General features: G+C 54.0%; 3 protein-coding genes and 1 pseudogene across 12 annotated transcripts in view; 3 read left to right on the forward strand and 1 right to left on the reverse strand.

The window, feature by feature from the left end:
* USP3 (ubiquitin specific peptidase 3) overlaps nt 1-14063 on the forward strand; it is a 100301-nt gene extending 86238 nt beyond the window's left edge. For all 3 annotated transcript variants that reach the window (XM_062206092.1, XM_062206094.1, XM_062206093.1), the window contains 6 exons: nt 525-631; nt 767-847; nt 11433-11551; nt 11839-11952; nt 12067-12134; nt 13402-14063. In XM_062206092.1, coding sequence (XP_062062076.1) covers nt 525-631; nt 767-847; nt 11433-11551; nt 11839-11952; nt 12067-12134; nt 13402-13567 — 655 coding nt within the window. In that variant the 3' untranslated portion in view covers nt 13568-14063. The remainder of the gene's footprint in view (nt 1-524; nt 632-766; nt 848-11432; nt 11552-11838; nt 11953-12066; nt 12135-13401) is intronic.
* A 2891-nt stretch (nt 14064-16954) lies between these two features.
* FBXL22 (F-box and leucine rich repeat protein 22) lies at nt 16955-19400 on the forward strand. 2 transcript variants are annotated; one of them, XM_062206095.1, is made up of 2 exons: nt 16955-17358; nt 18857-19400. In XM_062206095.1, exons 1-2 carry the CDS (start codon nt 17024-17026, stop codon nt 19191-19193), a joined length of 672 nt encoding a protein of 223 aa, XP_062062079.1. In that variant the 5' UTR covers nt 16955-17023; the 3' UTR covers nt 19194-19400. The 2 variants fall into 2 exon arrangements, with proteins under 2 accessions (XP_062062079.1, XP_062062080.1); XM_062206096.1 differs by lacking the exon at nt 18857-19400 and adding an exon at nt 18100-18840.
* Nucleotides 19401-23322: 3922 nt separating this feature from the next.
* The window catches only part of HERC1 (HECT and RLD domain containing E3 ubiquitin protein ligase family member 1), a 228114-nt gene continuing 224920 nt past the window's right edge, over nt 23323-26516 (reverse strand). For all 7 annotated transcript variants that reach the window (XM_062206099.1, XM_062206102.1, XM_062206101.1 and 4 more), the window contains exon 78: nt 23323-23971. In XM_062206099.1, the coding sequence (XP_062062083.1) occupies nt 23786-23971 (186 nt within the window). In that variant the 3' untranslated portion in view covers nt 23323-23785. The remainder of the gene's footprint in view (nt 23972-26516) is intronic.
* LOC133769587 (large ribosomal subunit protein eL29-like) lies at nt 25218-26028 on the forward strand (annotated as a pseudogene).

The following is a 26516-nucleotide window of genomic DNA, read 5'->3' on the forward strand; positions in this document are numbered from 1 at the left end:
TTCAATTGTGAGGTCATATCTCCAGCAGCAGTGACTAAATCTATATTAAATTCCTTTACCTCCTTTTCCCCAAATCTGAGTGATGACTGTCTAAAAATCTAAAACTACGTCAGATTGAGGATATTGTGCAAAGTCAGGTAACATTGAGAACTCCCTGGAACTTCCCAAGATGCAAATAACAAAGGCGGTTCCCCTTTTCGGAGGGATATTTGCAGGGTGGGGGCGTGGACAGAAGGGGCCATCTTGCCCTGTTGTATATCGTATGTGTGCAATGTTGATTGTAACAGCAATGGGCACTGGTAGTTACTTGAGGAAGTAGTGGGACTGGAAGAGGGGCTTGAGGGGAGGCTGGTGGCTGGAACTTTATTCAGCATATGTCTATATAGCTTTGAGAGTATTGTATTTAGTAACTGAAATATAAATGGTAGATTCCCCTAAAGGGAATAATCTATAGGGTATTATTTTTATTTTTAATGTCAGGATGTCTTTTTACTAAGATGTTTTCCTGTGGTGATTTTCTCTAGAAATGGAGCATCTACAGTTGTCACAGCTATATTCGGAGGCATTCTCCAAAATGAAGTTAACTGCCTCATATGTGGGACAGAATCTAGAAAGTTTGATCCGTTCCTAGGTAAGACATCTGGCATGTAGATGGATATTAAGACAGTAAAGAGAGCAGTCTTCATAAATGTATCAGTTTTTGAAATTATCTTTGAAATATACTTCTATGCCTGTAACAGTTCTCGCTTTCTTGCTTCCTTTTAAGACCTTTCATTAGATATTCCAAGTCAGTTCAGAAGTAAGCGCTCTAAGAATCAAGAAAATGGGCCAGTTTGCTCATTACGAGGTAAGGATATGTTCATGTCCTAAAATTCCTGTTTTGGTTAGACTGGATTTATACAAGCTCCATTTGTATTGCCTTGTGATTAATATCTTTAATGATTCTTTGCTATAACTTCAAAAATGTCACACCTGAATGTATTCTGCTACACAAAACCATTCCATTTAATAATAATGTCACAAGAAACTAGGTAAAGCACAAACTACTACTCACCTTTCTCTGTCTTAATACTGGCTGTAAGACTGAAGGTCAGGCCGGCGCCGTGGCTCAACAGGCTAATCCTCCGCCTTGCGGCGCCAGCACACCGCTAGTCCCGGTCAGGGCTCTGGATTCTGTCCCGGTTGCCCCTCTTCCAGGCCAGCTCTCTGCTGTGGCCCGGGAGTGCAGTGGAGGATGGCCCAAGTGCTTGGGCCCTGCACCCGCATGGGAGACCAGGAGAAGCACCTGGCTCCTGGCTTCGGATCAGCGCAGTGCGCCGGCCACTGCGGGCATTGGAGGGTGAACCAACGGCAAAAGGAAGACCTTTCTCTCTGTCTCTCTCACTGTCCACTCTGCCTGTCAAAAATAAAAAACTGAAGGTCAATCACAGGAAGTGTTATGACCAAATGAAACAGTTTATTCTATGGTATTGCACTGGTTTCTGTAGGAAAAATGAATACTCAATGAAGTTACCTAAGTGAATGTTGTTATTCTTTTGTATGAATAGTATTTTGAGAAATTTATTGATACAACTGTTGGTTAAGCCAGAAGTTTTGCTTTTAACTGAGACTAGTGAAATTCACATTTACTTTGGGAGATTTTGACTAAAGTTTTTACATTGTAAGATTTTATCCTTGACTATCAATATACAGGCAAGTCACCATAGAAATGACTGTTACTGCTAGTCATTTAAAGAAACTAGGATTAGACAAAAGCAGGACCTAGGCTATTGTCTATCATAAACTTTACATTGAAGTTCCTCATTTCTACCCTGAATTATATGTTCACCAAAAATAATTCTTCAGGGGTTAGCATTGTGGTGCAGTGAGTTAAGCCACTGCTTGCAATGCCAGCATCCCACATTGGAGTGCTGGTCCAATCTGTGCTGCTCTGCTTCTGATCCAAGCTCCTGCTAACGCACCTGGGAAGGCAGCAGATGTTTCAAGTACTTGGGCCCCTGCCATCCATGTGGAAGGACAGGGTGGTGTTCCTGGCTCCTGGCTTTGGCCTGGCCCAGATCTGCCTTGTGCAGCCATTTGGGAAGTAACTAGAAGATCTCTCTCTCTCTTGTGTTCTCCCTTTCAAATAAATTAATTATCTTCATAAAATATGTATCTTTTAAAAATTATTCAGCATTTTTTAGTATTATGATTGTGTGTGTATGTGTGCCTAGATGGCATACACTTTTTGTTTTTAATTTGAGAGGTAAGGAGATATTGAGCTTCCACCTACTGGTTCACTCCCCAAATACTTGCTTAGCCTGGGCTGGGCGGGGCCTGAAGCCACCAGGAATGCAATCCAGATCTCACATTTCTTGAGCCACCACCACTGCCTCCCAAGGTCTGTGTAGCAGGAAGCAGGAGATAGGCATTAGAAAGAAAATCCAACCCCAGGTGCTCAGATGTGAGATGTGGATGTTTTATTCATTAGTTCAAATTCACACTCCAACACATACAACTTAAAAAAAAAAAAAAGTGGGCTGGCGCCGCGGCTCAATAGGCTAATCCTCTGCCTAGCGGCGCCGGCACACCGGGTTCTAGTCCCGGTCGGGGCACCGATCCTGTCCCGGTTGCCCCTCTTCCAGGCCAGCTCTCTGCTGTGGCCAGGGAGTGCAGTGGAGGATGGCCCAAGTGCTTGGGCCCTGCACCCCATGGGAGACCAGGAGAAGCACCTGGCTCCTGCCATCGGATCAGCGCGGTGCGCCGGCTGCAGCGCGCCTACCGCGGCGGCCATTGGAGGGTGAACCAACGGCAAAAGGAAGACCTTTCTCTCTGTCTCTCTCTCTACTGTCCACTCTGCCTGTCAAAAAAAAAAAAGTGTACTGTCCAGTATGGTAACCCTAAGTCATGTGTGGCTATTGAAATAGAAGTTAATCAAAATAAAATTCAGTTTAGTCCCACAATTTAGGTGTTGAACGACCAGATATGGCTACTATACAAAGTACTTGAGTACTACAGAAAATACTACTGGACAGTGCTACACTAAAGCAAATTATCTAGTAGAAAAATAACTTTATACTGTGGAAGAGACTGGCTTCCCTGTGTTGTCGGCCTTCTATGCTTTGTGAGACATATGGTAAATTATTACTAGGGAAGCAGTGGGTCTCGCTTGTGGCTTGGGTAGTCTCTGGAATTGGCTGAAGGGGCGACTGCATGGATACTGAGCCGTAAGGATGGAGCAGCAGCTCTGTATGGAAACGCACTGTCAGTGCTCCCTGCGCCCCACCCAGCCAGTGTGAGCTGCCTCTTCTGAACAGGAGAGCAGAGGGTATGCGAGGGAAGCCCCATTGTTTCTACTCACCCACAAAATACGTGGCTACAGAGTATTTCTCCAAAACTACTTTTGGCCTATGTGAGATTAGGAAAATATTTGATATCAAATTATATGTAGGGCATGCCAATGTATTAATCAAAAACATCTCATTGACAGTTAAATTTTTAAAGGAATTGAGTAGCCTCAGACCATGTAATCAGAATGGGATTATGACTTCATTTCACAAATTCTTCAATAAGAATGGCAATAATATCAACATTAGATAAAGAAAACCCAACTGTTCATTATAAATACGTGGATATGAAAACAAAACAGCTGATGTTTAAGAAAACCCAGTAAGTGCAGAGATATTTGGTAAGAAGACCCAGAGGCATTGGTTTGTTCAGCCCTCTTTCCTTCTGCACTGTGTTCCTTCCGCCCCACCCTGTCCTGAGTTTGTTACATACGTGGTTTTTTAAAGTCCAACACTTGGCCAGCGCTTCAGCTCAATAGGCTAATCCTCCATCTGCGGCGCCGGCACACCGGGTTCTAGTCCCGGTCGAGGCGCCAGATTCTGTCCCGGTTGCTCCTCTTCCAGTCCAGCTCTCTGCTGTGGCCCAGGAGTGCAGTGGAGGATGACCCAAGTGCTTGGGCCCTGCACCCCATGGGAGACCAGGATAAGCACCTGGCTCCTGGCTTCGGATCAGCGGCCAGTAGAGGGTAAACCAATGGCAAAAAGGAAGACCTTTCTCTCTCTCTCTCTCTCTCTCTCTCTCTCTCTCTCTCTCTCTCTCTCACACTATCCACTCTGCCTGCCAAAAAAAAAAAAAAAAAAAAAGTCTGACACTTGATCTTTGTTAAAGTGCTGCTGTCAGCTTAAACAAGTAGATGATAGGGTCCAGTAATTCTGCATCCCCTTTCTGTTCCCCCTCTTCTCAGTTCAGGGCCTGGACGTCCAGGGTGTCAGGAACCTCACATGACTGATCCACACTTCTTTATTCACTGGAGACGGAGATGCATGTGCACCTGATAAATTTTCTACATGTTTTGAGTCCACTTGACAAGAACTGCTTGTGTGCTGTTTTAGTCTTTAATTGTTAAGCTTAGTATTTATTTAAAATGGAAAAGTGATGTGAGAAGGCCCCCTGGATTTGAAATTGCTTAAAAGTTTGCATATTATTTTAAACAGCTCAAATAAGTCCAGTTCTAAAATCTAACAAAGATACCACTGAAAGGAGCTAGAGTTGGGAGACAAAGCCAGCAGGCACCCCATGAGTGTCAGTTCAAGTCCTGGCTGTTCCACCTCTGATCCGTACTCCCTGCTAATGTGCCTGGGCAGGCAGTGGAAGATGGCCCAAATGTTTGGGCCCTGCATTCCCACTTGGGAGACTCAGATGTAGTTATTAGTGCCTGGCCTAGCCCTGACTGTTGTAGCTATTTGGGGAGAGAACCAGTGATAATAGATCCCTCCCTCCTTTCCTCCCTCCCTTTCTCCCCTGCATGTCAAATAAATATATCTTTCAAGAAATATTGAAAAAGTCTGGATTAAGCCAGGAGGCATGCAGTTGATATCACTCAAAAGACAAAGATAAGAAATAAGAATCAATCATGGAAGAACAAAGACCAAGTTAACCGCATTTGCAGAAGAATTGTTTACATACTTAGACCATTTCAAGAGGATCAGTTGGAAAATTACAAGGGCATTTTTAACAGTTACTGTCTCTTGGGAACAGACTGGGAGGGGACCAGCTTTTCTAGAGGCTCTCAATTTTTGGCTTTTAGTCAGATATTACTTTGGTAAGTCTTAAACACGGAGCTAAAAAGTTCAGTAAAGTGACCAAATAGAAAATAGATTCCCAGACATTCCTTTTCGATACACAGCAAAAGATCTATTCACAGTAGCACTTAAGAATAAATATACTAAGTAGGTAAGCCCTAGGTGAAGAAATGGAGCTTTACACAAGGACAGATGACTCTGCAGACAGAGCCCGTCATGTTCTTGGATGGGAAACAAACAGTGGAGATGGCAGTCTCTCCCCAACCATGTTCTTGGGTGGGAAGGAAACAGTGGAGATGGCAGTCTCTCCCCAAATACTTAACTTTATTCTGATTTGGTCAAAACTTCCCCTGGAGGCAGAATTCTCACACGGAGCGGCAGAAGTTTTTGAAAGAAAGAGAAGGGGATAGAAACTGGGATAGGAAATATTCTAGAAGTGCTAAAATAGCAGGTCCTGGTACCAAAATGTTACATGGCAGAGAAAATAGTTATCAATGGGGAAAGCTAGTCACTAGCTGGTGTTAGTGTCCATGAAGGCTTGGGAAAACATTTATTTCATCCCTACCTCAAATCTTTTCCCAGATTAACTCAAGTGTATCACCAAGGCCAGAAACCATAGAGCAGTGTGGAGGTGGTCATGTGGTCTGGCTCTGGCAAGGGAGCTGCAGGCGGGACTTGAAATTCAATCTATAGAAATTAATCACTTTGTGCAGCCCACAGATGATGTTACAAATGTCCAAGTGACCCTTGCCATAAGGGAAAAAACCCGTAAATTTAACTGCATAATGGTAAAAGGCCATCCATTAAAAAAAGTGGAAAAGGAGATGATAAAACTCGAGACAAGTATTTGCATTTAGTTTTAAATGTATTTGAAAGGCAGGGTGACAGGGAGGGAGGGAAGAGTCATCTTCCATTTGCTGGTTCACTCTCCAAATGCTCACAACGAGGCTGGGCCAGGCTGAAGCCTGGAGCTCCGTCCAGGTCTCCCACACGGGTGGCAGGAACAGAAGTACTTGAGTCATCACTTATTGCCTTCCAGGATGCACAGTAGCAAGGCAGCTGGAGCAGAAGCAGAGAACTTGGTCTCAGGCACAGTGATATGAGAGGTGGGTCTCTCAAGCAGTGGCTTGATACACCATGAAGGAGGGTATATGGACAAAATATATAATAAAAAAGAATGCAAGTGGTCATTATAACATCTTCATAGTCATCACTTATGGTTAAGAAAATGGAAGTGAAACAAGATTGCCCAAAATGATAGATAACACCTGTTGTTGGTGGGGCATTCAGTGTATATCGATGCTTGAACTATAGATTGGTACTATGCTCATTTATTTATTAGAAAGGCAGAGTTAGAGATCTTCCATCTGATGGTTCACTCCCCAAATGGCCACAATGGCCAAGGTTGGGCCAGGTCAGAGCAGGAGCTTCATCTGGGCCCCCACATGGATGGCAGGGGCCCAAGCACATTGGCCATCTTCTTCTGCTTTCCCAGGTTGCATCAGCAGGGAGCTGAATAGAAGTAGAGTAGCCCGGACTTGAACCAACACTCAGATGGGATGCCAGTGTCACAGGCCACAGCTTAACCCAGTATACCACATGCTGGCCCTTAGTGGTCACCACCTTTCATAGGCATTTCCTTAGTAATTTTACTTGCAAATGTGGACAATACTAAGATCTTCATTGGAGCACTGTTATTGTAAAAAAATCAGTTTAAATGCAATAAATTAAGTTGAGCAATAACTATGCCATAAGAACAGATTTTTTTTTTTTTTTTTGGACAGGCAGAGTGGACAGTGAGAGAGAGACAGAGAGAAAGGTCTTCCTTTTGCCGTTGGTTCACCCTCCAATGGCCGCCGCAGTAGGCACGATGCGGCCGGCGCACCGCACTGATCTGATGGCAGGAGCCAGGTGCTTATCCTGGTCTCCCATGGGGTGCAGGGCCCAAGGACTTGGGCCATCCTCCACTGCACTCCCTGGCCACAGCAGAGAGCTGGCCTGGAAGAGGGGCAACTGGGACAGGATCGGTGCCCCAACCGGGACTAGAACCCGCTGTGCCTGCGCCGCAAGGCGGAGGATTAGCCTAGTGAGCCGCGGCGCCGGCCTAGAACAGATTTTTCAAATAGTAAAAATAGCAGTTGTCCATTCTGTCAAGGGTATGCTATATCTTGGTAGTGTTCCTCTTAAAGAAATGTTTACGTGTGTTTTAATTATGGTTTTCCTTATTGCCAAAAAACATGCTCATTGTAGAATTTGGGAGAACTTAAAAGAACAACATCAACATCCCTTATAGGCCTACCACCCAGACACACTGTGGTTAAGGGCTTTTATGACCTTGGTAGCCATTAACAGGAACCCAGTAACAATTCTCCTCTAACACAGTTTGCCCATTCTAGGTATCTCATAAGTGAAGTCATACTAAACTCACCCCTTCCTGTCTGCCTTACTGCACATAGCGTGTTTTCAAAGTTCATCATGTAGCATGTGTTAGGTTTTATTTCAAGTTGTAATATTCCATTTTATGTACCACATTTTATTTATCCATCCATCTCCTCCTGACTCTGGGATTTCACCCACATGTTGGCTCTTGTAAACATGCTGCTGTGAACACGGGTCTATCTGTAGCTGAGTGTCGTCTTTAGAGTGTGTGTATCCCTAGGAGTGAAACAGGCTTCACGTGCCTTTGTGACTTTGTGAGGTATGGCCAGACTTTCCCCCAGAGGCTGCACCATCTCACAACGTAGGGGACTCCGATTTCTCCGCCTTAGTGAACATGTGTTGTCTTCTGCTTTGGGCGTCGGTGGTGTGGCACAGTGTGTTAAGCCGCTGTTTGACACGTCTGCATCCCTTACCCGCGTGCCGGGGTCGAGTCCCGCTCCTGCACTCCCAGTGCATCTCTCTGCTGATGCGCCTGGGAGGCAGCAGACAATGGCCCACGTACTTGGTTTCCTGCCACCCATGTGGAGACCTGGAAGTAGCTTCTGGCCTTTACCTGATCCGGACCGGCTACTGTGGTCATCTGAGGGGATGAACCAGCAGATGGATGCTCGCCCATCAGTCTGCCTGTCAGAAAAAAATGTGGCTGTAAAGCCATAGCTCCTTGGGGTTTTGGTTTGCATTTCCCTATAACTGGTAATGCTAATTATCTTTTCATGTGCTTACTGGCTGTTTATACATCTCCAGAGAAATAATTCAAGTTGTTTGCCTATTTTTGAATATTGTTTTTAAATTGTTGTTGCAGGAGTTCTTTGTATGTTGGGGCCATTAATCCCTTTTCAGATCCATAATTTGTGTTTTCATTCTTATACTGTCCCTTGATATGTAAGTTTTAATTTTGATAATTTTTAAAATTTTGATTAAGTTCCAACTTAGCTTTTTTTATTGTTTGTTGCTTGTTTTTGGTGCCATATCAAAAAAATCATTGTCAAGTTCAATGTCACAAAGCTTTCCCCCTGTGTTTTCTCCTAATGGTTTTATAGTCTTCTGACTAGGTCTTGGATGCATCTTGAGTAAGGTTCTTTTGCATGTGGATATCCAGTTCTCCTGGCATGATCTGTAGAAAAGACTGCCCTTTCTTCATTGTCTTGTCACTTGTCACTCTTGTTATTTAAAAAAAAAAATCAGCTGACCGTACAGTTGAGGGTTTATCTCTGCACTGTTTTATTTCACTAGTCTCTATGTCCCTATGCCAGTACTACTTTTTCTTCAAGATTGTTTTGGCTACTTGGGGCTCCTTGAGATTTCATAAGCAAATACACATTTTCCATTAACTCTTTAATAAAATATTTACTTATTGAAAGAATTTGAGGGAGAGCTCGATCATCTGTCTGCTTGTTCACTCCCCAGGTGGCCGTAACAGCCGGGGTTGGGCCAGGCCGAAGCCAAGAGCTTTTTCCAATGCACCTCTCCCCACATGGGTAGCAGGGGCCTAAGCACTTAGGCAGTCTTCCACTGCTTTTCCCAGGAAATTGGCAGGGAGCTGGATCAGCAGTGGAGCAGCCGGGACTCGAGCTGGTACCCATATGGGATGCTGGCACTGCAGGTGGCTTTACCTGCTATGCACAGTGCTGACCCCGCCATTAATTTTTTGAAGATGACTGCTTTTTATTCTTTTTCATGCTATTGCAAATGGAGTTGTCTTCTATTTTTAATATTCACTGTTAGGGTTTAGAAACACGTTTTTGTGTGTTGGTTTTATATCTTACTCTTTTCATAAAAATTTCTGCTCTGTGAAAGATACTAATCCTACTGAATTCAAGTTTACAGAATCATTCTTTCATGTGTTTGGTGCTATATAAAGGTCATCTAGGTTTTCTCCTGTGTTAGCCTCTAACAGTTATAGTCTTGTGTTTTACAGTGAAGCTTAGGTTCATTGTGAGTTGAGTGGGTAAGCCTGGCTCAATTTTTTTTTTCTTTTGCATGTGGATGTCCACCTCCAAGTGCCATTTGTTGAAGTCTGTCCCTTAGCTTCCTTGTCAGTCACTTGATTGTGTTTCTGTGAGTCTGTTTTGGGCTCTCCATTCTGTTGTGCAGACCAATTCCAATTCGTCATCTTTCAGCAGCACTATGGTAGCTTTATGGGGAAGTCTTCCTGTTGGACACTATCAGCCCTCCAGTTTCGTTCTTCTCCTTCTACAGGCGTTCCCTTTGTCTTTTAAAACTTCTTTCAGCGATGTTTTGTAGTTTTAGGTACAGCTAACTGCCCCCCCCATCCTTATGATTTTCTATGTATGTCCTCTGTGAACAGTTAATTTTGCTTCTCCCTTCTTTGGATGCCTTTCATCGTTTTCTTGCCACACTGCTCTGGCTCCAGCTTCTGTGTTGAGTAGAAGTGGCAGGAACACCGTCCTTGTCTTGCTCCTCATCGCAGGGGAGAGTGTGTAGTCTTTCGCCCCGAGTGTGATGTTCCCTGCGGTTTCCACAGATGGCCCTCATCGTGCTGAAGTAGTTCTCTCCCTAGTTTGAGTGTTTAAATGTGGGAACTTCCATTTTTCTTTTTTCACATCTCCTCCTCCTCCTCTATCCGCCCTGCCAGGGCCAAAGCTCTTTACGTGAGGAAACAAATAACCTGCCCAGGAAAGCTTCCGTGTACCCGGCTTCAGAGCTCTGTGCGCCGCGGAGGTCAGGCTAAAGGGACTCATGATGGGTGGAGTCGGGGCTCTTTGTGGCCAGCGATGGGGAGCAGCATCACTGTAACTCCCAGTATGTTTAGTGTCTTGAGATTTGTTGAAACAGTGCACCCTCCTAGGAGCCACCCTTGACATAAAATACCAAGTTGTCAGTGTTGTTTTCATGGGCGTCATTAAGACAAAAAAGCAAGCACAGAAGGGTCACTGTGCCCAGGAGGTTGGAAAAGGCTTGAAAGGAGGGCAGAGGGGTAGGATGTTCCCTCCAGGCACTGGCCTCCGCAGGAAAGACACAGTCCCCAGTGCCCCTGCCCCTTGACCTCGTGCTGGCCAGTGCAGTACCGGCTCACCCCTGAGCCTGCTGGGCCCTGCCTGCACCAGCTCCCCCCGGGAGATTCTTTCTGAAACTCTTCTCAAGGCAGCTAAGACTGACTGGGGCTAACCGGCCTCTCACACAGGTTGTCCCCTGCTTACAGATTGGAGAGAATCTGTTTTTTGCCTGAGTGGTAGACTCATGGGCATCTGAAGTTTTGTTTTTCCTAAAAACCGTCATGTGCATTTTATACAGACTTCTGAACATGACTGACAGTATCCAGAGTTGGCAAACTTTTTCTATAAAGGGCCAGAGAGCAACTTCTTCAGGCCCACCTTCTGGACTCTGCTCTTGGAGCACACACACAGGGGCGTGGCTGTACTCCCATGAGACACTGTTTACCAAACCAGCTGGCTGCTGTCAAACCCCGGATCCCACAGTTGATCTTTAAAAGAGGAAAGTGTGGCTGTGATTGACACAGGGGACTCAGAGTCTGGACCAGGGGTTTACTAGAGGTGAGGAGATAATAAATAATCCACACTAATTCTAATTAAGTTGTGACTAAGAATGTTTGCTCTAAGCTTTTTAAACGCGTGGGGCTTTGTCCTCTATAATGTAACATATGGAGAGAAAATTGTGACTGAAATTTTGATTTTATCAGGAAACTATTTTAATCAGGATTAGCCAGCTGATTCTCTTAGGAAGAGTAAGGCCAACTGCTAGGTGCTGCACACACACCTTCTTCCCTCAACTAGGTGCAGTATTTTGTCTCTGGTTTGCAGCTGAGCAAGGATGCTTTCTGAGGTCCTGTAGCCAATCAAGCCAAGACTTAAACCTGGCTCCTTCAGCGTTCACTGCCTTTTCTACAGTACACTGCCTCTCTAGGCATCTGATTTAATGCTGCCAAAATCAATTCGGTTCTAGACTGTCTTCGAAGTTTTACTGACTTAGAAGAACTCGATGAGACAGAGTTATATATGTGCCATAAATGCAAAAAGAAGCAAAAGTCCACAAAAAAGTTTTGGATTCAAAAACTACCCAAGGTAAGTGTAGAATTCCAAGTTCTGATGCGATGTCAGGGGTTGGGGGTGGGGGGTGGGGTGATACTTAACTAATGAGAAGGCAAATTATTCTCACAGCCGTAGACTATGTGAACTGTTCTGTAGTGGTCCACCCTTGGAGAACACACACGGCATGTGTGGAAGAAAAATTATCACAGGTCAGGAACACTGACAGGGCACCCACCAGTGCTTGGGGGACATCGGCATAGGGAGCTGACTCTGAAGGCTGGCGTTTGTTCACCATCTTTGTCCTTACCTCTGCCATACAGGTGCTATGCTTACATCTGAAAAGATTTCATTGGACGGCATATTTAAGAAACAAAGTTGACACCTATGTAGAATTTCCACTGAGAGGCCTAGACATGAAATGCTACCTGCTAGAGGTAAGGTGCTCCCCACTTCCACGTGCATATCTCGTGCTGTGGGCGGAGCTCCCCGAAGCAGTCATGCTGCTGCCACTGCTCCTAACTCGTGTGGGGCCTCTCCTTGTCCTGCAGCCCGAGAACAGCGACCCGGAGAACTGCCTGTACGACCTCGCCGCTGTGGTGGTGCACCACGGCTCCGGGTGAGTGCCTGCGGAGGGCCGTGGCACCGCGGAGCCCCCGCGTCCTGACTGCAGTGCCCCCCACCCCCACCCCGGCTCACCACACTTCATGGGAGGACACAAGGAAGCACTCGGAGTGATTCCTGCCTCCCCCCCGCCCCCAGTCGTGTGAGGGTTATTCCTTCTGCTCTCTGGTCTGCTTTTACCTTCCAACTCAGGCTACCCATACTGGCACTCAGCACTGTGTGACAGGCGCACTGAGCTCGCCTGCGGCGTTCTGCCGAGGCCAGGCCCAGCCTGCCTCCCCTTTTCTCGCCTGGAGTTGGTAGGACCTCAGCATCTCTAGTAGTCTGTCTTCAGCTCGTGGAGCTGTGTTCTGCCGCCTGCTCTCTCTCCTGGCGCCCCTTCTCCGTGTGTGGTGAGCTTGCCGGCTCCGGCACTACTCCCCTGACCTGGCTCCGTCTCCCATGGGTCTCCAGGTGGCACAGCAGCTCCTTCCATGCTGTTTTCGGAGAATTCTCTCTCTCGTTTTAGGGCCCGAGTGACTTCTTGAGACTGCTGGTGCTGATTAGAACTCTGGAAGTTTCCTGGCGATTTCCTGTATTAAATTTCTCAGGGGCTCATCGCTTTTTCTTCCTGGCACTTCCCTTTCGTGCTGTTTCTTGCCCATCAGGAATTTGGCTTTTGGTTGTTCATTCAGAATCATGAATGATGGATTCAGTATTGGTAAAGGGGTCTCCCAGCCACGGGCCTCTCTCGGGGCGGGGCGGCAGCAACACGCCCTCAGCCTCCGTCCGTGTCCGGATGCCGGTTAGGCCGAGGGCTCCTCTGCTCTAGTGAGTGTCCCCGTCCAGCGCTGCCGGCTCTAGTGCTGGCTACTGAGGAGAGTCTCTCCTGTTTTCCCGCGTTAGTACCCAGGGTATTTGAAGAAGCTTGGGGTAGGCACTGGGCCTGGCGGTTAAGACACCTACATACTGGCTTCAGCCCCTGGCTCAGAGCCCCAGGGGGCTCACGTGGTTGGGTCTCTGGCACTCACCTAGGAGACTGGAGCAAGCTGCCAGCCTCGGCGGCATTTGGGGAGTGAAACAGCAGATGGGCGCTCTTGTCTCTAGTGAAGTTTGAAAAGACTTTTGATGGCCCCCCACATGGTGCCACACCCCTGCACTCCAGCACATTCCCTAAGATTTGCTGTTTAACTCCACACTTAATAAAATCTGACTGACTGCGTCACAGGTGGCAGGGCCGTTCCAGCCTTCTGTGACTTCTGCGTTTTCCTTGGTCTTTGCAGGGTCGGTTCTGGACATTACACAGCATATGCAACTCACGAGGGTCGCTGGTTCCACTTCAATGACAGCACTGTAACGCTGACGGACGAAGAGACCGTGGGGAAGGCCAAGGCCTACATCCTTTTTTACGTGGAACGCCAGGCCAGGGCTGGATCGGAGAAACTTTAACACCTCCTCTCAGTCGTTATTCATCAATGCGGACAGCCATTTCCAGTTTTCCATAAATACTTGATCCAAGATTTAATGTCATTGTGCACTTTTCAATTTTCTATTTGGGGTTTAATTCATCAATGGTAGTGACTTACTGCACATGGGCACCAACTAATTTCTTGTTCTACCAGAAAACCTCAGCAGACATTTTGATTTGCTGCTTTAGTTGTAATAATTCAATTTTTATGTGTAGTTTCAAAAACTTAGTTCTATTTGACTTTGTATCCATGTTTTCAGTTGTCACTCTGAACACACTTACACGGAGAGCAGGAAGTGGCCCCTCCCGGTCGCTGCGCTGCGGGGCTGGGGCCGGGGACTCTGGCCGGCGCCATCCACAGCGACCTAGAAAAAGACAGCAGAGGGTGTCACAGGTCACCGCGGACTCCGCGCGTCTCTCAGGGCTGCTGTCTATCAGCACTAACTCAATAAACCTGTTGGCTCTGTCGCACCTGGACCAGGAAGTCCCCACTTGGCTCCGTCGGTTGGTGGGGGGCAGGAGGGCCGCCAGCCAGGCTTCGTGTCCCACGGCGCCGGCACCACGGCGAGCTTCCCTCCTGCAGTTAGTCTGTTTCCGGCACCAGGCGCAAGCACTTTAGACCGAACTCGAGGTGAAGGCTGGAGGCGGCGGCGGCGGCAACGTCCACAGGCTCGCGGTCCACGTTAGGCCAGCCAACCGGACCTCTGGGCAGGCGCAGCCTCTCCGGTGAGAGCAAAGTGTGAGTGCGGCGGCCCCGGGTCTGGCATTCGACGGTGCGGTGCCCCAGAGCAGAGTGCCCGCGTGGGTGGTTAAGCTGCAGTGCAAGCCCCGCCCTCGGCGTTCTCGACACCCGCACGTGGCCCTTCGAAGCACACAGTCCGCCATCGGGGCCCTCAGACGAACTGGGAAGGCACTCCGGGCGCTCAGCGACAGCGGCACCCGGGCTGCTCCGCCTGCGGCCGTCCGGCTGAGACGATGACGGCTCGGGTGGAGCTGCTGGGGAAGGAAAGCTCGCCTGTGCTGGCAGCGTCGGCAGAGATGGCCACCCCCTCCCGGAGGGCCCGCGACGCCGACTCCGGACCCAGCCACGACGCAGCCGTGCCCGTCTGTGTTGGGAATCCACCACCGTGCGGCCTTATCACACCTCCGGTGACAGCTCAGCTCTGTGCTCTCCGGGGCGCAGAGGTGGCTTGTCCTGGGACAGCGGGTGCCGAGGCAGGGCCCCGTGCCCAGTCCCATGCCTCCTTGGAACAAGGAAACTGTCCCAGCAGTCCTCCCACACAGGCGGGGCAGGGACCAGTGCCTCTCTCCACGGGAGGCCGGGGCCGGCCTCCCTTCCTGCCTTGGTGCCCAGCAGTCCGTTTAGAGACATCCACCCACTTTCATCTCATGTGGCCTCTCGCCTGGGCCTGGTAAAGGTCATGGCAAAGCCTGTTCTGGCAGCCAGGGCATGGGGCCCAGGGTGGCCTACAGGGCGGAGTAGGGGGGCGTGTGGCCCTTGGGGCTTTGTACCTCCCTGGCCCAGGTGCGCCTGGTGGAGTCCAGCCGTCCTCCTGGGATGGGAGGACCGCCTGAAGTCGTAGTCACAGCTCTGCGGCCTCGCCGACCCCAGCTGTTTTATGCAAAGTGTCATTAAAGTCTGCTCTCTCCCTCTGTGACTCTCATTTCCCAACACCTCTCCGTGGAGCCCAGCACACAGGGCCTGAGCAGGCAGACCGCAGCGGCAGGTCCTGCGGGAGCCCAGCTGCTGGAACTGCCGCTGTCCCTGGGCCAGGGCCGTGTGGGAGGGGAACCTTCATGGAGCCGCCTCGGCCTCCCCTGTGCAGGGGCGCTGCCCTGAGGAAAGGGATCTGGTCACCAGTTAGAGTAACCGCACGTGTGCTGTCACACAAGCCCGTGCCCATCACCAGCTCCGTGCCTCCCCTCCTCCACTGCCTGCAGTCTTCTGAAGCCACACCCAGGCGCTCTGGCCTCCTTGTCCCACTTAGGCTCCTCCCCTCTGCGTGGGGGAGGGGTACAGCCCAGTGGGGCCCCGCCTCCAAGGGCTGCCCGCAGTGCAAAGCCCTGATGTGAGGATCCGCAGGGAAGTGGGCACGTCGAGGCCTGCTACGGAACGGGCCCTCAGCTGTGTCTGCAAGCAGCAGCCGTGGCCACAGCCCCTCCACGCCAAACGCTGGGTGGCATCTGTCGCCGCTGGCTCCGCTCACCAGGGCCCTGGCCACCTGCTGCTGCCCCGTTCCAGCCACGCAGCCAAGCATTTCCTTCACTTCCATTCCCTCTGCGTCCAGTCACTGGGGGCGGCGGAGCCGCTCTCCCCGCATCCCCAGGGCAGGCCGGCCGTGCCCAGCCGGAGTTCTCCGCCGGCTCACGGGACCTGGGGCCACCTTACAGGGAAGGGAGAACTGAAGAGAACCCAGGCGTCTGAGAGCGAAGGCGACATGGGGGATGGAGCGCGGCTCGCAGAGCCGGGCCACGGGAAACGGGCAAAGCCAGGTGAACGTCAGCTTGAGTCAGCCCTGGCCGCTCCACGTCCTGGCCTGTCCCCGCTAGTGTGCCTGGGAGAGCCGCGGAGACGCAGCCGACGCTCCTGGCTCTGGCTTTGAAGCCATCCGCAGAGCGAACCAGCAGATGGAACATCTGTCTCCCCTCTCTGTGTAACTCTCAAACAAATCCATGTTAAAATCAGCACCGGCTCACTAGGCTAATCCTCCGCCTTGCGGCGCCGGCATACCGGGTTCTAGTCCCGGTCGGGGCACCGATCCTGTCCCGGTTGCCCCTCTTCCAGGCCAGCTCTCTGCTGTGGCCAGGGAGTGCAGTGGAGGATGGCCCAAGTGCTTGGGCCCTGCACCCCATGGGAGACCAGGAGAAGTACCTGGCTCCTGCCATCGGATCAGCGCGGCGGCCATTGGAGGGTGAACCAACGGCAAAAGGAAGACCTTTGTCTCTGTCTCTCTCACTGTCCACTCTGCCTGTCAAAAAAAAAAAAAATCAGCAATCACCTGGGGGAAGCCGAGCTCCTGCACTTGGGTAGTTTATGGAAGGAGCCAGGGTGAAAATGGAAGAGTCCGGGAGGCCAAAGCAGGCCCAGGCCTAGAGAGGCAGCCCCGCGAGCAGCTGTCCACGCAGGGGCTGCAGCCCCGGCCGGTCCGCCACTGTCGGCTCGGAGACACACACATCCTTTTAAGGAAACTATGTAACTGCCATCGGCTGCTTTTCGGCCCGGAGTCCCAATCCCCCTGCACCAACTGCTGCCTGGAGGCCTGGATCCCAGCTTCCCCCAACCCCCTCCTCTGAGCGGCAGCAGCAGTTGTCAGCCAAAAATAGAGCCCATTCCTCAACCATATATGTCCAGCAGGCCCGGGCCGGGGAGGAGCCGAGGCGGTGGCAGGCAGGTGGGCAGGGCCGCCCGCAGCGCCGCGGGGCCCCGCTCGCTCGCCATGCACCTCACCCAGCTCAACCGCGAGTGCCTGCTGCACCTCTTTTCCTTCCTGGACAAGGACAGCAGGAAGAGCCTGGCCAGCACCTGCCCGCGGCTGCGCGCCGTGTTCGAGGAGCCCGCGCTCTGGCCGCTGCTGCACTTCCGCTCGCTTGCCGAGCTGCGCAAGGACAACTTCCTGCTGGGCCCGGCGCTCCGCAGCCTGTCCATCTGCTGGCACTCCAGCCGCGCGCAGGTGTGTGGCACCGAGGACTGGCGCAGGAGCGCCTTCCACAGGGCCATCTGCAGCGGCCACGAGCGCCTCGTCAACGACTTCCTCCTCCAGGTGTGCGACAGGTACGCCGGCTCCGCCCGGGGCCCGCCCGCGGGCAACATCCCCAGGGCCTCGGTGCCGCGCGCCGGGGGCAAGGGCGGGGACGTGGCGGGCGTCCTCCTCCCGCCGGCCCTGCACCCCTGCGAGCAGACGGAAGGCTGTGGCCCGCGCACCGTGTGGCTGCCCGGGTTTTAGCAAATACACGGACGGGTCGTCCACCGACGTGGGCCTAGGACGAGCAGCGCTGGCCCTTCGGTCGCGTCCTGCATCCTGCGTTAGCTGCTGCCCCAGCAGGCCCCTCCGTCCTGGGAGGAGCGCAGGAACCGCAGGGACCCCAGGGGCCGCCAGCCCCCGCCAGCCCCCACCCGTCTTGCCTTCCTTGGCGGTACACAGCAGCCAGGCTGCAGCCTCCAAGTTCCCCAGCCGCTGTGCGCCGGCAGCACCACAGAGCGGCAAGGAGATAGGCAGTGGTCCCACCTGTGTGTTTTAAGTCGGCAGGGAGAAAATAGAAGAAGATGGACTACCGGCTGGGCCCGGACTGGGTGTGTGTGGGGGGGGGAGGGGGGGGCTGCCCTGAAATTGCTCTGCCCTTGCTGTGAGAGAACCGGGCAGGTCCGGGCTCACCTCCTCTGGCCAGCAGGGGCCCTGGTGTCGCACAGACGCAAAGGAGCTGGCAGTGAGTCAGGCCCTGTGCGGTCCACCCAGCTCGGCACTGTCCCTAGCCCCAGGAATCAAACCCAACCTCATCTGTCCTCTGTGAACAGGACCAAGCCCGCACTCCCGGGGCAGAGGGTTCCCAGCGGGTACCAGGAAGCCCGGGGCTCAGCGCTCTGTCCAGTCTCTGAAGGTTCCCAGGGCAGATCCGGATGGCGCGACACCGAGAGCTCAGAACCACGCTCCAGGCAGCACTGGCTCCCGCCTGGCCCAGCGAGGTTACGGTCGGCCCGGGGTCCGCAGCCAGCGAGCCACAGCCACGCCCATCACGGAGCGCCCTAGGCCACTGTCCGTAAAGCCAGAACCTGCACCTGAACTCGAAGGCGGGGGCTCCGGCGCTCGCAAGCGGCCATGCCCAGAACATTTCAGATCCTTTCCCCAGGCGCATGGAGCAGGGCTGGCCAGCCGGGCGCGGCCAGGGGGCTACGGTGAGGCCGGGAACATCCGGCACCCCCAGGCTGCACCTCGGCGCCCGGATCCCCGGAGCAGTCCTGCTCCTGTCTGTTTTCTGGAAAAGTGGATGCCCACTGCACAGAGAGGGGCCCCCGGTGCTCACATCGCTCCCACGCGCAGAGGGAAGCTCGCTGCGGTCACCCAGCAGACGCGCCCCGAACCCAGCCCCGTCCGACTCCGCCCCAGATCTTCTCCCCGCGGCAGGCCCGGGCGGTCTCAGCGGGCGCCCTGCCAGGGTCGCCGCTCCCCCGCACCGAGGCCACACCGCGGCGACGCGCCCGGCTCCGCCCCGGGAACACCTCCCCGCGCTGCCAGGGGCGGGCCTCGGCCCCGCTCACGGCTCTCTCCCCACAGGTGCCCCAACCTGGCGTCCGTCACGCTGTCGGGCTGCGGCCACGTCACCGACGACTGCCTGGCCTGCCTGCTGCGCTGCTGCCCGCGCCTGCGCGCGCTGCGCCTGGAGAACTGCGCGCGCGTCACCAACCGCACGCTGGCGGCCGTGGCGGCGCACGGGCGCGCGCTGCAGACGCTGCACGTGGACTTCTGCCGCAACGTGAGCGCGGCCGGCCTGCGCCGCCTGCGCGCCGCCTGCCCGCACCTGGCCCTGCGCGCCGAGCACAGCGCGGCCATGCTGCCCGACCAGCCCCCGCGCGTGCCCGCGGCCGCCCTGCGCAAACTGCTGCCGCGCTAGGCCGCCCGCGACCGCTCCTCCGGGCCTCAGTTTCCCCGTGCGTACGACGGGGAGGATAACGCCTACCTCACACGAGGGCTTTAGACGTAAGATTGACGCGAGATTAAATGACCGGATGCTTGGGAAATGCGCGGTGCCTCTCACTACACACCGGCTCCCCGCCCCGCGTTCCCCGAATCCCACCCTCGGGGACCCCCTGGCCGTGCTCGGTGCCCTCCGTCGAGGCCTCCGCTGTCCGGCCGCCGCCCCTGGCTTCCCTGCGGAGCGACCGCGGGGCTACCCCCCCCCCCCCAACCCCCGGGGTCGGGCGGAGGAGAAACCCGCGTCGCAGGCCCGGGCCCACGCCAGCCTGCCCCTTTCCTAGGAGCCGACGGCACAAGCCATTCCAGAAAATTCGCTGCCATCGCTCTGATGAGTCTTCCATAAACCGCAGTCGCCCATATACCCGACCACTCTCGGAAGAAGGGTCAAAATCATTTGGAAAAGCCACACTAAAGACTCAAAAATAAAAGCAGTAGCCCAGGTGGAGCCCTTGGACAATGGAACGGCCATAACCTGATACAAAGCGAAAGCTTCACCCGTGGGGTCTGCTGGGCATGGCTACACGCCTGGACTTCCGGCGCCAACCTCAGGGCTTCAGTCCACTCATGTCCACCTTGGTAAAGGCTGAGCCCCGCAGCAGCTCCTGGTCCCGGGACCTGGGGAAGACTGGCTGAGCCAAGAGGCTGGAAGCGCACGTCCTGGTGGGCAATGGTTGCGCCTGGCTCCACCCACCCGCAGGTGGGACCAGAGCCCTGCGCCCAGCGGCACCAGGTGTTTCTCCTCCCTTGAAAGGCATCTTGACCCCTGCTCACAGCTTCCTTCATCTGTTGCCTAAGTGGGGGAACAGCAAAGGGAGAGAGATGAAGCCGGTTCTGCTGGGCCTCCCATTGCGGACGGAGACAGCAGGAGGCAGTGAGAATGGTATTCGGCCATTTCCACCTGCAAGCTCTTCTGTAAGCGGGCAGGCCCCGGGCTGAGCTGTCTGCTCTCACCCCGGACCTGAAGCTGCGCAGGTGGCTGTGCCCAACACTGTTCTGAGGCCCCAGGGTGGCCCCCACTCTGCCAGGGGGAGCTTTGGGCCCTGAGCCAATGGGCTCTCTGCATACTGCCTGCCAACAGGCACTGTTCACTGTCACCAGGCGGGAGGGAAGACCCCCAAGGAGCGCAGCGCCCACCTAACCTAAAAGGCGGCAGGGGTCCCACGGCAGTCAGGATGCTGCTGGAACACTCAGAGCCCACAGCGGAGTACCTGGATTCAAGTCCTGGCTCCGCCTCCGATTCCAGCTCCCTGCTAAAGCGCACCCTGGGAGGCAGCAGGTGACAGCTCAGGTACTTGGTTGCTGCCATCCTCATGGGAGACCCAAACTGAGTTGCCAGCTCCTGGCTTCCACCTGGCCCAGCCCTGGCTGCTGTGGACATGTGAGGAATGAGCCAGCCGATGGGAGATCTCTCAAGTAAGTGAAAACTTAAGGAAAAAAAAAATCTAGAAACAACTTATATGATCTTCGCTCAGGTTTGCCCAGGCAGTGCCTGCCTCACTAATTCCCCACTCACTCATCCACAGCGTTTGCTCCGCCCTGACCATGGGCTGCGCCAGGCCCCACCTCCAGACTCAGCCGTGACTGGCCTGGGTTGAGGGGTGTTCTTGACGTGTGGCCACTCATTACTTCCAACACCTTCTGGCCTCAGACCCAACACCCTCTCAGCCTTGTCAGGAGATGATGTGTCTGCAGGCCCTGGTGTGGATCCTCACCTCGGTGGTGGGGTGAGGGGAGGTGTGGCCGGGCTCTGGGAGGAAGCAAGCCGGGTCTGTAAGCCGGGGATCCCTTTCTCCCAGCAGGCCCCGCTCAGCAACGGCAAGAGTCCGGGTCCCAGGGCAAGTCCGGCAAGGGTGAGCTGGCAGCCTGCCGGTGTTCCTGAGCCACTGGGAAACCCAGCCGTGCCCTCACAGCCTCTATGAGGGGTCTTCCAAAAGTTCACGGACAATGAATGTTAGCACAAAACCATGCGTGGATTTCAAATTATTTTTGTCTGCGAACTCTGTGAAGCACTTGGGTGTGAGATCACACCTTCCCCACCCTGGAGTGCCCGCTCTCTGCAGTGTCGGTTTTGGCCACACACGGGGAAGGCGGGGAGAGGGCCAGCCTGGTCACTTGCCTTCAGTTCCCATTCTCCAGATTCTTGCTGGGGTGGGAGCAGCGCCCTGAGGCTTGTCTTGCAAGGCACACTGCCAGTCTCTGCACAGGCTGAATGGAGGGAAACTGAGTGAGGCCCCGCCCTCCCCGGCCAGCTGACAGGAAGTCCACACAACTTCGATCCAGGGCTGTCCCTCTCCTGACCTCGAAGTCCTGGTCGATACGGGAGAAATCAGCTGCTCCCCTAGGGCCCCGCCTTCCAACTCCAGATTCAAGGGTCAAAACTTGTTTTTGCTCAGATCTGAGCTCCACAGTTGCGGGCACCATTTGGCTGGCAGTGCTGGGCCAAGGCCACAAAGCCAAAAGGCCCAGACCAAAGCTGCACCGTGAAGGCCATCTGGGGAAACCATAAATGTTGAAGGCCAGGCTCAGCGTTTTCTGGTATCCCCTCAGGGTCACAAAACTGCAAGCATTTGCTAAGTGGATGAGACCAGCCAACTGCCCACACCTCCACAGGAGTTAGAAATGAACCCAGGAAATCCTTCCCTTGCCCCTGGGGCTTTCGAAAGTCAGGACAGTGAACAGATGACAGGTTTCCAATAAAGACGGCAGAATCCACGCATCCCAGGCCTGACCCTGGACATGGGAGCAGGCGTGCCAGCCTGCAGAGGGCACTCCTGCCTCCCAGTCCAGAGCCAAGTGGCCACGAAGGTCACAGCATCACAAAGGCTGAGGCATTATTCTGAACGGACCACACCCGAGAGATGGCCACTCTGCACACCCAGGTCCAGTCCCACAAGAGGGCAGTTACTTGTCACCAGCAGCAGCTCACAGGAGCCCCAGACACCTGTCTCCTGGCTCTGCCCAGGGTGGCGGCAGCAGGGGCCTTGTCCTGATAGAGAAACGGTCTCCTAGGCAGAGGCCCGCAGTGCCTCCCCACCCAGAGTATGTGCCTCCAGCCGGAGCCGCCGGCACTGCTCCTGGTTCTCAGATCAGCATTAAGGGCTCCTCTTTACCCAGAAGTCCCCTGGGGTCCACAGAAGCTTGGGTCTCCCCCCTGAGGCACAATTCTAGTAGAAGCCCTTTTTCAATAAAATAAAGATGCCATCGTTCCAAATATTAATATTCTCACTGGGAAGATCAGTTAACCTCCTTATCTTAGCCGGCAAAACAGCATTTTTCTTCCCCTTTCTCTGCAAACACTGCCCCTTCCCTTCCTGATGCGAAACGACCGCCTGCAAGGCGCCCTCGTCTGGCACCTCCGTGCCCACGAGGGACAGAGGGACAGCCGTCGGTGCCGGACAGCAGCTCGCGCTGCCCACGGCCACGGCCTTCCCAGAGGCTCTGAGGCTGTCCCCTTCCCTGAACACAGGCGGCCCTGATGCTCCGGACCCAGCGAGTCCGCCACCAGTGACCCGCGGCGGCTGGGTTCGAGCCTCAGGGCCCGTGGACAACACCCGTTACCCGTCACTCATCAATCCTCACGTTAACGCCTGTGTTCGCTCCCAGCCCCTCCAGGCGTCCAGCGGTGCCCTCAGCGCCACCTCGGCTGGCTGCCCACCCGGCTGTCGTGAACGGCCCCGCGCTTTGCCTCCACCGCAGGTGCGTCCTGTCTTCTCGCGACCGTCACAGGCTGTGCTGGCTCTTTTCCTCGCCTTGTGGAGCTGCGTCCAGGCGGGCTGTGCTGGAGCTGCTCCCTGAGGAAGGCTCGAGGGGACAGGCGGAGCAGCTTCAGCAAGGGCCCTGCACGGAGGGAACAAAGCGAGAGACGCCCAGAGGACAGGGGAGCAGAAGACAACCAGGGCTTCCGAGCCCAGGGGGCTCCTGGGAGCCCAGCCTCAGGGGAGGGCTGTTTGAGTGACACCCCCAGCCGCCCAAGGGAGATCCACCTAAGGGCTCCCCCTGGGCCAGCAGCGCCAGGCAGAAGCTTGGCTGGAAGGAACCACAGCGGCCCACACCCTGGCTCCTGAATCCGCTTTATTTCTCTGCATAAGGAACCCTGCACAGGCAATTCAAATTAAAACAAAATAAATATATGAATATTCATGTAAAACTGTCCTTTCTAATGAACAATTATACACAATGTACAATTTCATGTTCACTGGGTGGGTTTACAAAAATGTATCATTCCCAACTAAAAATGCACCAAAACGGTTCCATGCAAACTTATCAAAAGCGACCAAAAATATGGAGGGAAAAACCTGACTGAGAGCACTTTTTGTTTTTTTGTTTGTTTTTGTACAATCACAAAAAAATAAAAACATCTAGTTTCTTTGTTACATTTAGAACTAAATGTGGCCACTGTTTATAATGTCGGTTTATGTCTCTAAAACATCTATGTAGTTACCATAAAAGTAATCAACATCAAATTGGAAGTGAGCATTATTGAGAAAAGAGGGTGGCAGCACCCAGCGATCAGTAGTCGGTGTCGGAGCCCTCGGCATTGTCCACGTTCCTCGAGAGCATGTAGTTGTCCATGTCGATGGAGCGGCAGTTGTTGATGGCGTAGCGCAGGCGCTCGGCCATGACCAGCTGGCTGGAGTAGGGGGGCAGCCTCAGCTGGAAGAAGCACGTCTGTGAGGTAGGCAGACTGTCGTAAGGCTGCAGAGAGAGAGACCGAGCCATGACTGGGGGCCGAGGGGCGCCCTGAGCCCAGCTCAAGAGCAGGAAGAGCCCCCTCCTGCCTGCAGATGGCACTCACGGCCACCACCGGGCCAGCGGCCCTGGCGGAAGCAGAGGCGACAGGACGGAGCAGCGCAGCTCCGTGGCCCTCAGGGCTTTTGTGCAGACGCTGCGTCCCTCTGCTCACCTCATCCGGTGCCCGTGTGTAAGGTGGCAGTGGGTCCTGAGAGATCACACCTCACACCATGCCTGGCACAGGGTCAGTCTGTGCCTGTCCAGGAGGGCGCGGCCCTGAAGGCAACAGCAGAGCAACGGAGGACGAGGGTGGGGCTCCGCTGGTTGCGGAAGCCGCCTCCCCCCTTCCACCCCCGTCCCCCAGGGGAGCACTCTGCATGCCGCACCTGCCACACCTGCCGGCACCCAGCTCAGATAAGGAAGGAGCAGCCAGCTAAATCCCAGGCCATCCATGTAACTGACAGTGATGCATCATTGAAAACAATAATTATGACAAACAGATCAGAAGAGTGCTTGGGATAGATCATGAGCTGCTCCCCCACCCCCCCACAAAAAAAAAAGAGGAACAGAGAATTCTCGATACATCACACAGCCAGGGGAATAGCACAAAGGCGAGATGCGCTCCTACAGAGCCAGCATCCTGCGTGCTGCCCGCTCCCTCTCCTCCCTGCAAACAGCATTTTCCAACCCACTGCAAACAGTAATCACACCACCTTGTTTGGATACAGAAAAAGAACCCGCCCTCTTTCTTGTTCACCGTTCCCTTGATAATGGCCTCCACCTAGGTGAGCCGCAGTGGGTGAGGTTTGAGGGCCCAGGAGCAGGGCCAGGGAGCAGAAAAACGAGACTGGAAGGGACAGGTCCGGCGTGGCTCTGATGAATTAAATGCAGGTAGCAGGGAAATGACCCAAGAGCTGTGCGAGCCACACCGTGGTGGTCAGCGGTGAGGCTGACAGCCCTCAGCAGGGGATCAGGTGGGTTAATTTCCGGGCAGCAGACAGGAGGCCAGGGTTCTTCCAGGAGCGGAGCAGAAGTGACCGTTCCCTACGCACACTCCCTCCCTTCCCCCAGCCGATAGCTTCTGCTAAGTCATGCAGAAAATTTATGGAAAGGCTCTTTTCATAACCCTTCCCCAGGGAGCCGAGCCCAGGAGAAGAGGGGAGGAGCAGCCCCGGCTCAGGCAACCTCGGCCGGGAGTCACTGCGCTGCGCTGCGGCCTGTCTCTTCTCTTTCCGGTCCCAGGCGCTTCAGCAGCCGCGGGTTACTGTGCAGACATGGCCAAGTCCAAGAACCACACCACGCACAACCAGTCCCAAAAATGGCACAGAAATGGCATCAAGAAACCGCGATCACAAAGATACGAGTCTCTGAAAGGGGTGGACCCCAAGTTCCTGAGGAACATGCGTTTTGCCAAGAAGCACAAGAAGGGCCTGAAGAAGATGCAGGCCAACAATGCCAAGGCTATGGCTGCACGTGCTGAAGCTATCAAGGCCCTGGTCAAGCCTAAGGAAGTAAAGACACGATCCCGAAGGGTGTCAGCCGGAAGCTTGATCGACTTGCCTACATTGCCCACCCCAAGCTTGGAAGGCGTGCCCGTGCCTGCATTGCTAGGGGTCTCAGGCTGTCCCGGCCACAGACCAAGGCAAAGGCCAAGACTGAACCCCAAATCAAGGGCAAGGTCAAGGCTCAAATCAAGGGCAAGGGCAAGGGCAAGGCCCAGGCTGAAACCAAGCCCAAGGCCCAGGCCCAAGCCAAGCCCAAGGCCCAGGCCCAAGCCAAACCCAAGGCCCAGGCCCAAACCAAGCCCAAGGCCCAGGCCCAAACCAAGCCCAAGGCCCAGGCCACACCTGCAGCCCCGGTTCCGGCTAAGGCTCCTCCCAAAGGTGCCCAGCCCCCCGCAAAGGCTCCCTAGTAACAGCCTATGCCTGCCAATGCAAGGGCAGAAGGACTGGTGTAACCCCTGGGCTGCTGTCTGCGTGGGGCTAGTGTCCTCCTGTGCTGTTTGTACAAATAAACCTGAGACAGGGGAAAAAAAAAAAAAGCACCAGAGGCCGGCGCTGAACACGGCAGGAAGGGCCTCAGTGCAGAGGTCCGCCCTCCTTACTGTTCCCTGGATCGGCGTCACGGGCCTGCCTGGAGGACTGCACAGCTCATGAGAGGGAGGGGCCTGGGAGGAGTGGGGTGGAGACCAAGGGAATGGAGACACTCCTGACTTGGTGCGGCGAGTGCGGAGTTTAGGGCTGGAGAGAAGGGAGTCTGACTCGGGTTCCTTCAGGACTGGGGCACCGGGCACGGGAAGGCTTCCTGGAGGAAATGACATTGGCATTGGGCTGCCAGGATGAATGGAGCTTGCCTGGCACAGCAGGAAAGGTGTGCAAAGGGGAACTTCCTCCAGCAGAGAGAGCAGTCTGCACACGGCACAGGCATCTGAAGACAGCAGGGAGTGCTGGGGAGAAAGGCAAGCAGCCCAGGATGGTCAGAACAGAGCTAGGTGTCAAGCGGGGTATCA

Source organism: Lepus europaeus, chromosome 11 (assembly GCF_033115175.1).
Source record: "Lepus europaeus isolate LE1 chromosome 11, mLepTim1.pri, whole genome shotgun sequence".
Taxonomy (NCBI): domain Eukaryota; kingdom Metazoa; phylum Chordata; class Mammalia; order Lagomorpha; family Leporidae; genus Lepus; species Lepus europaeus.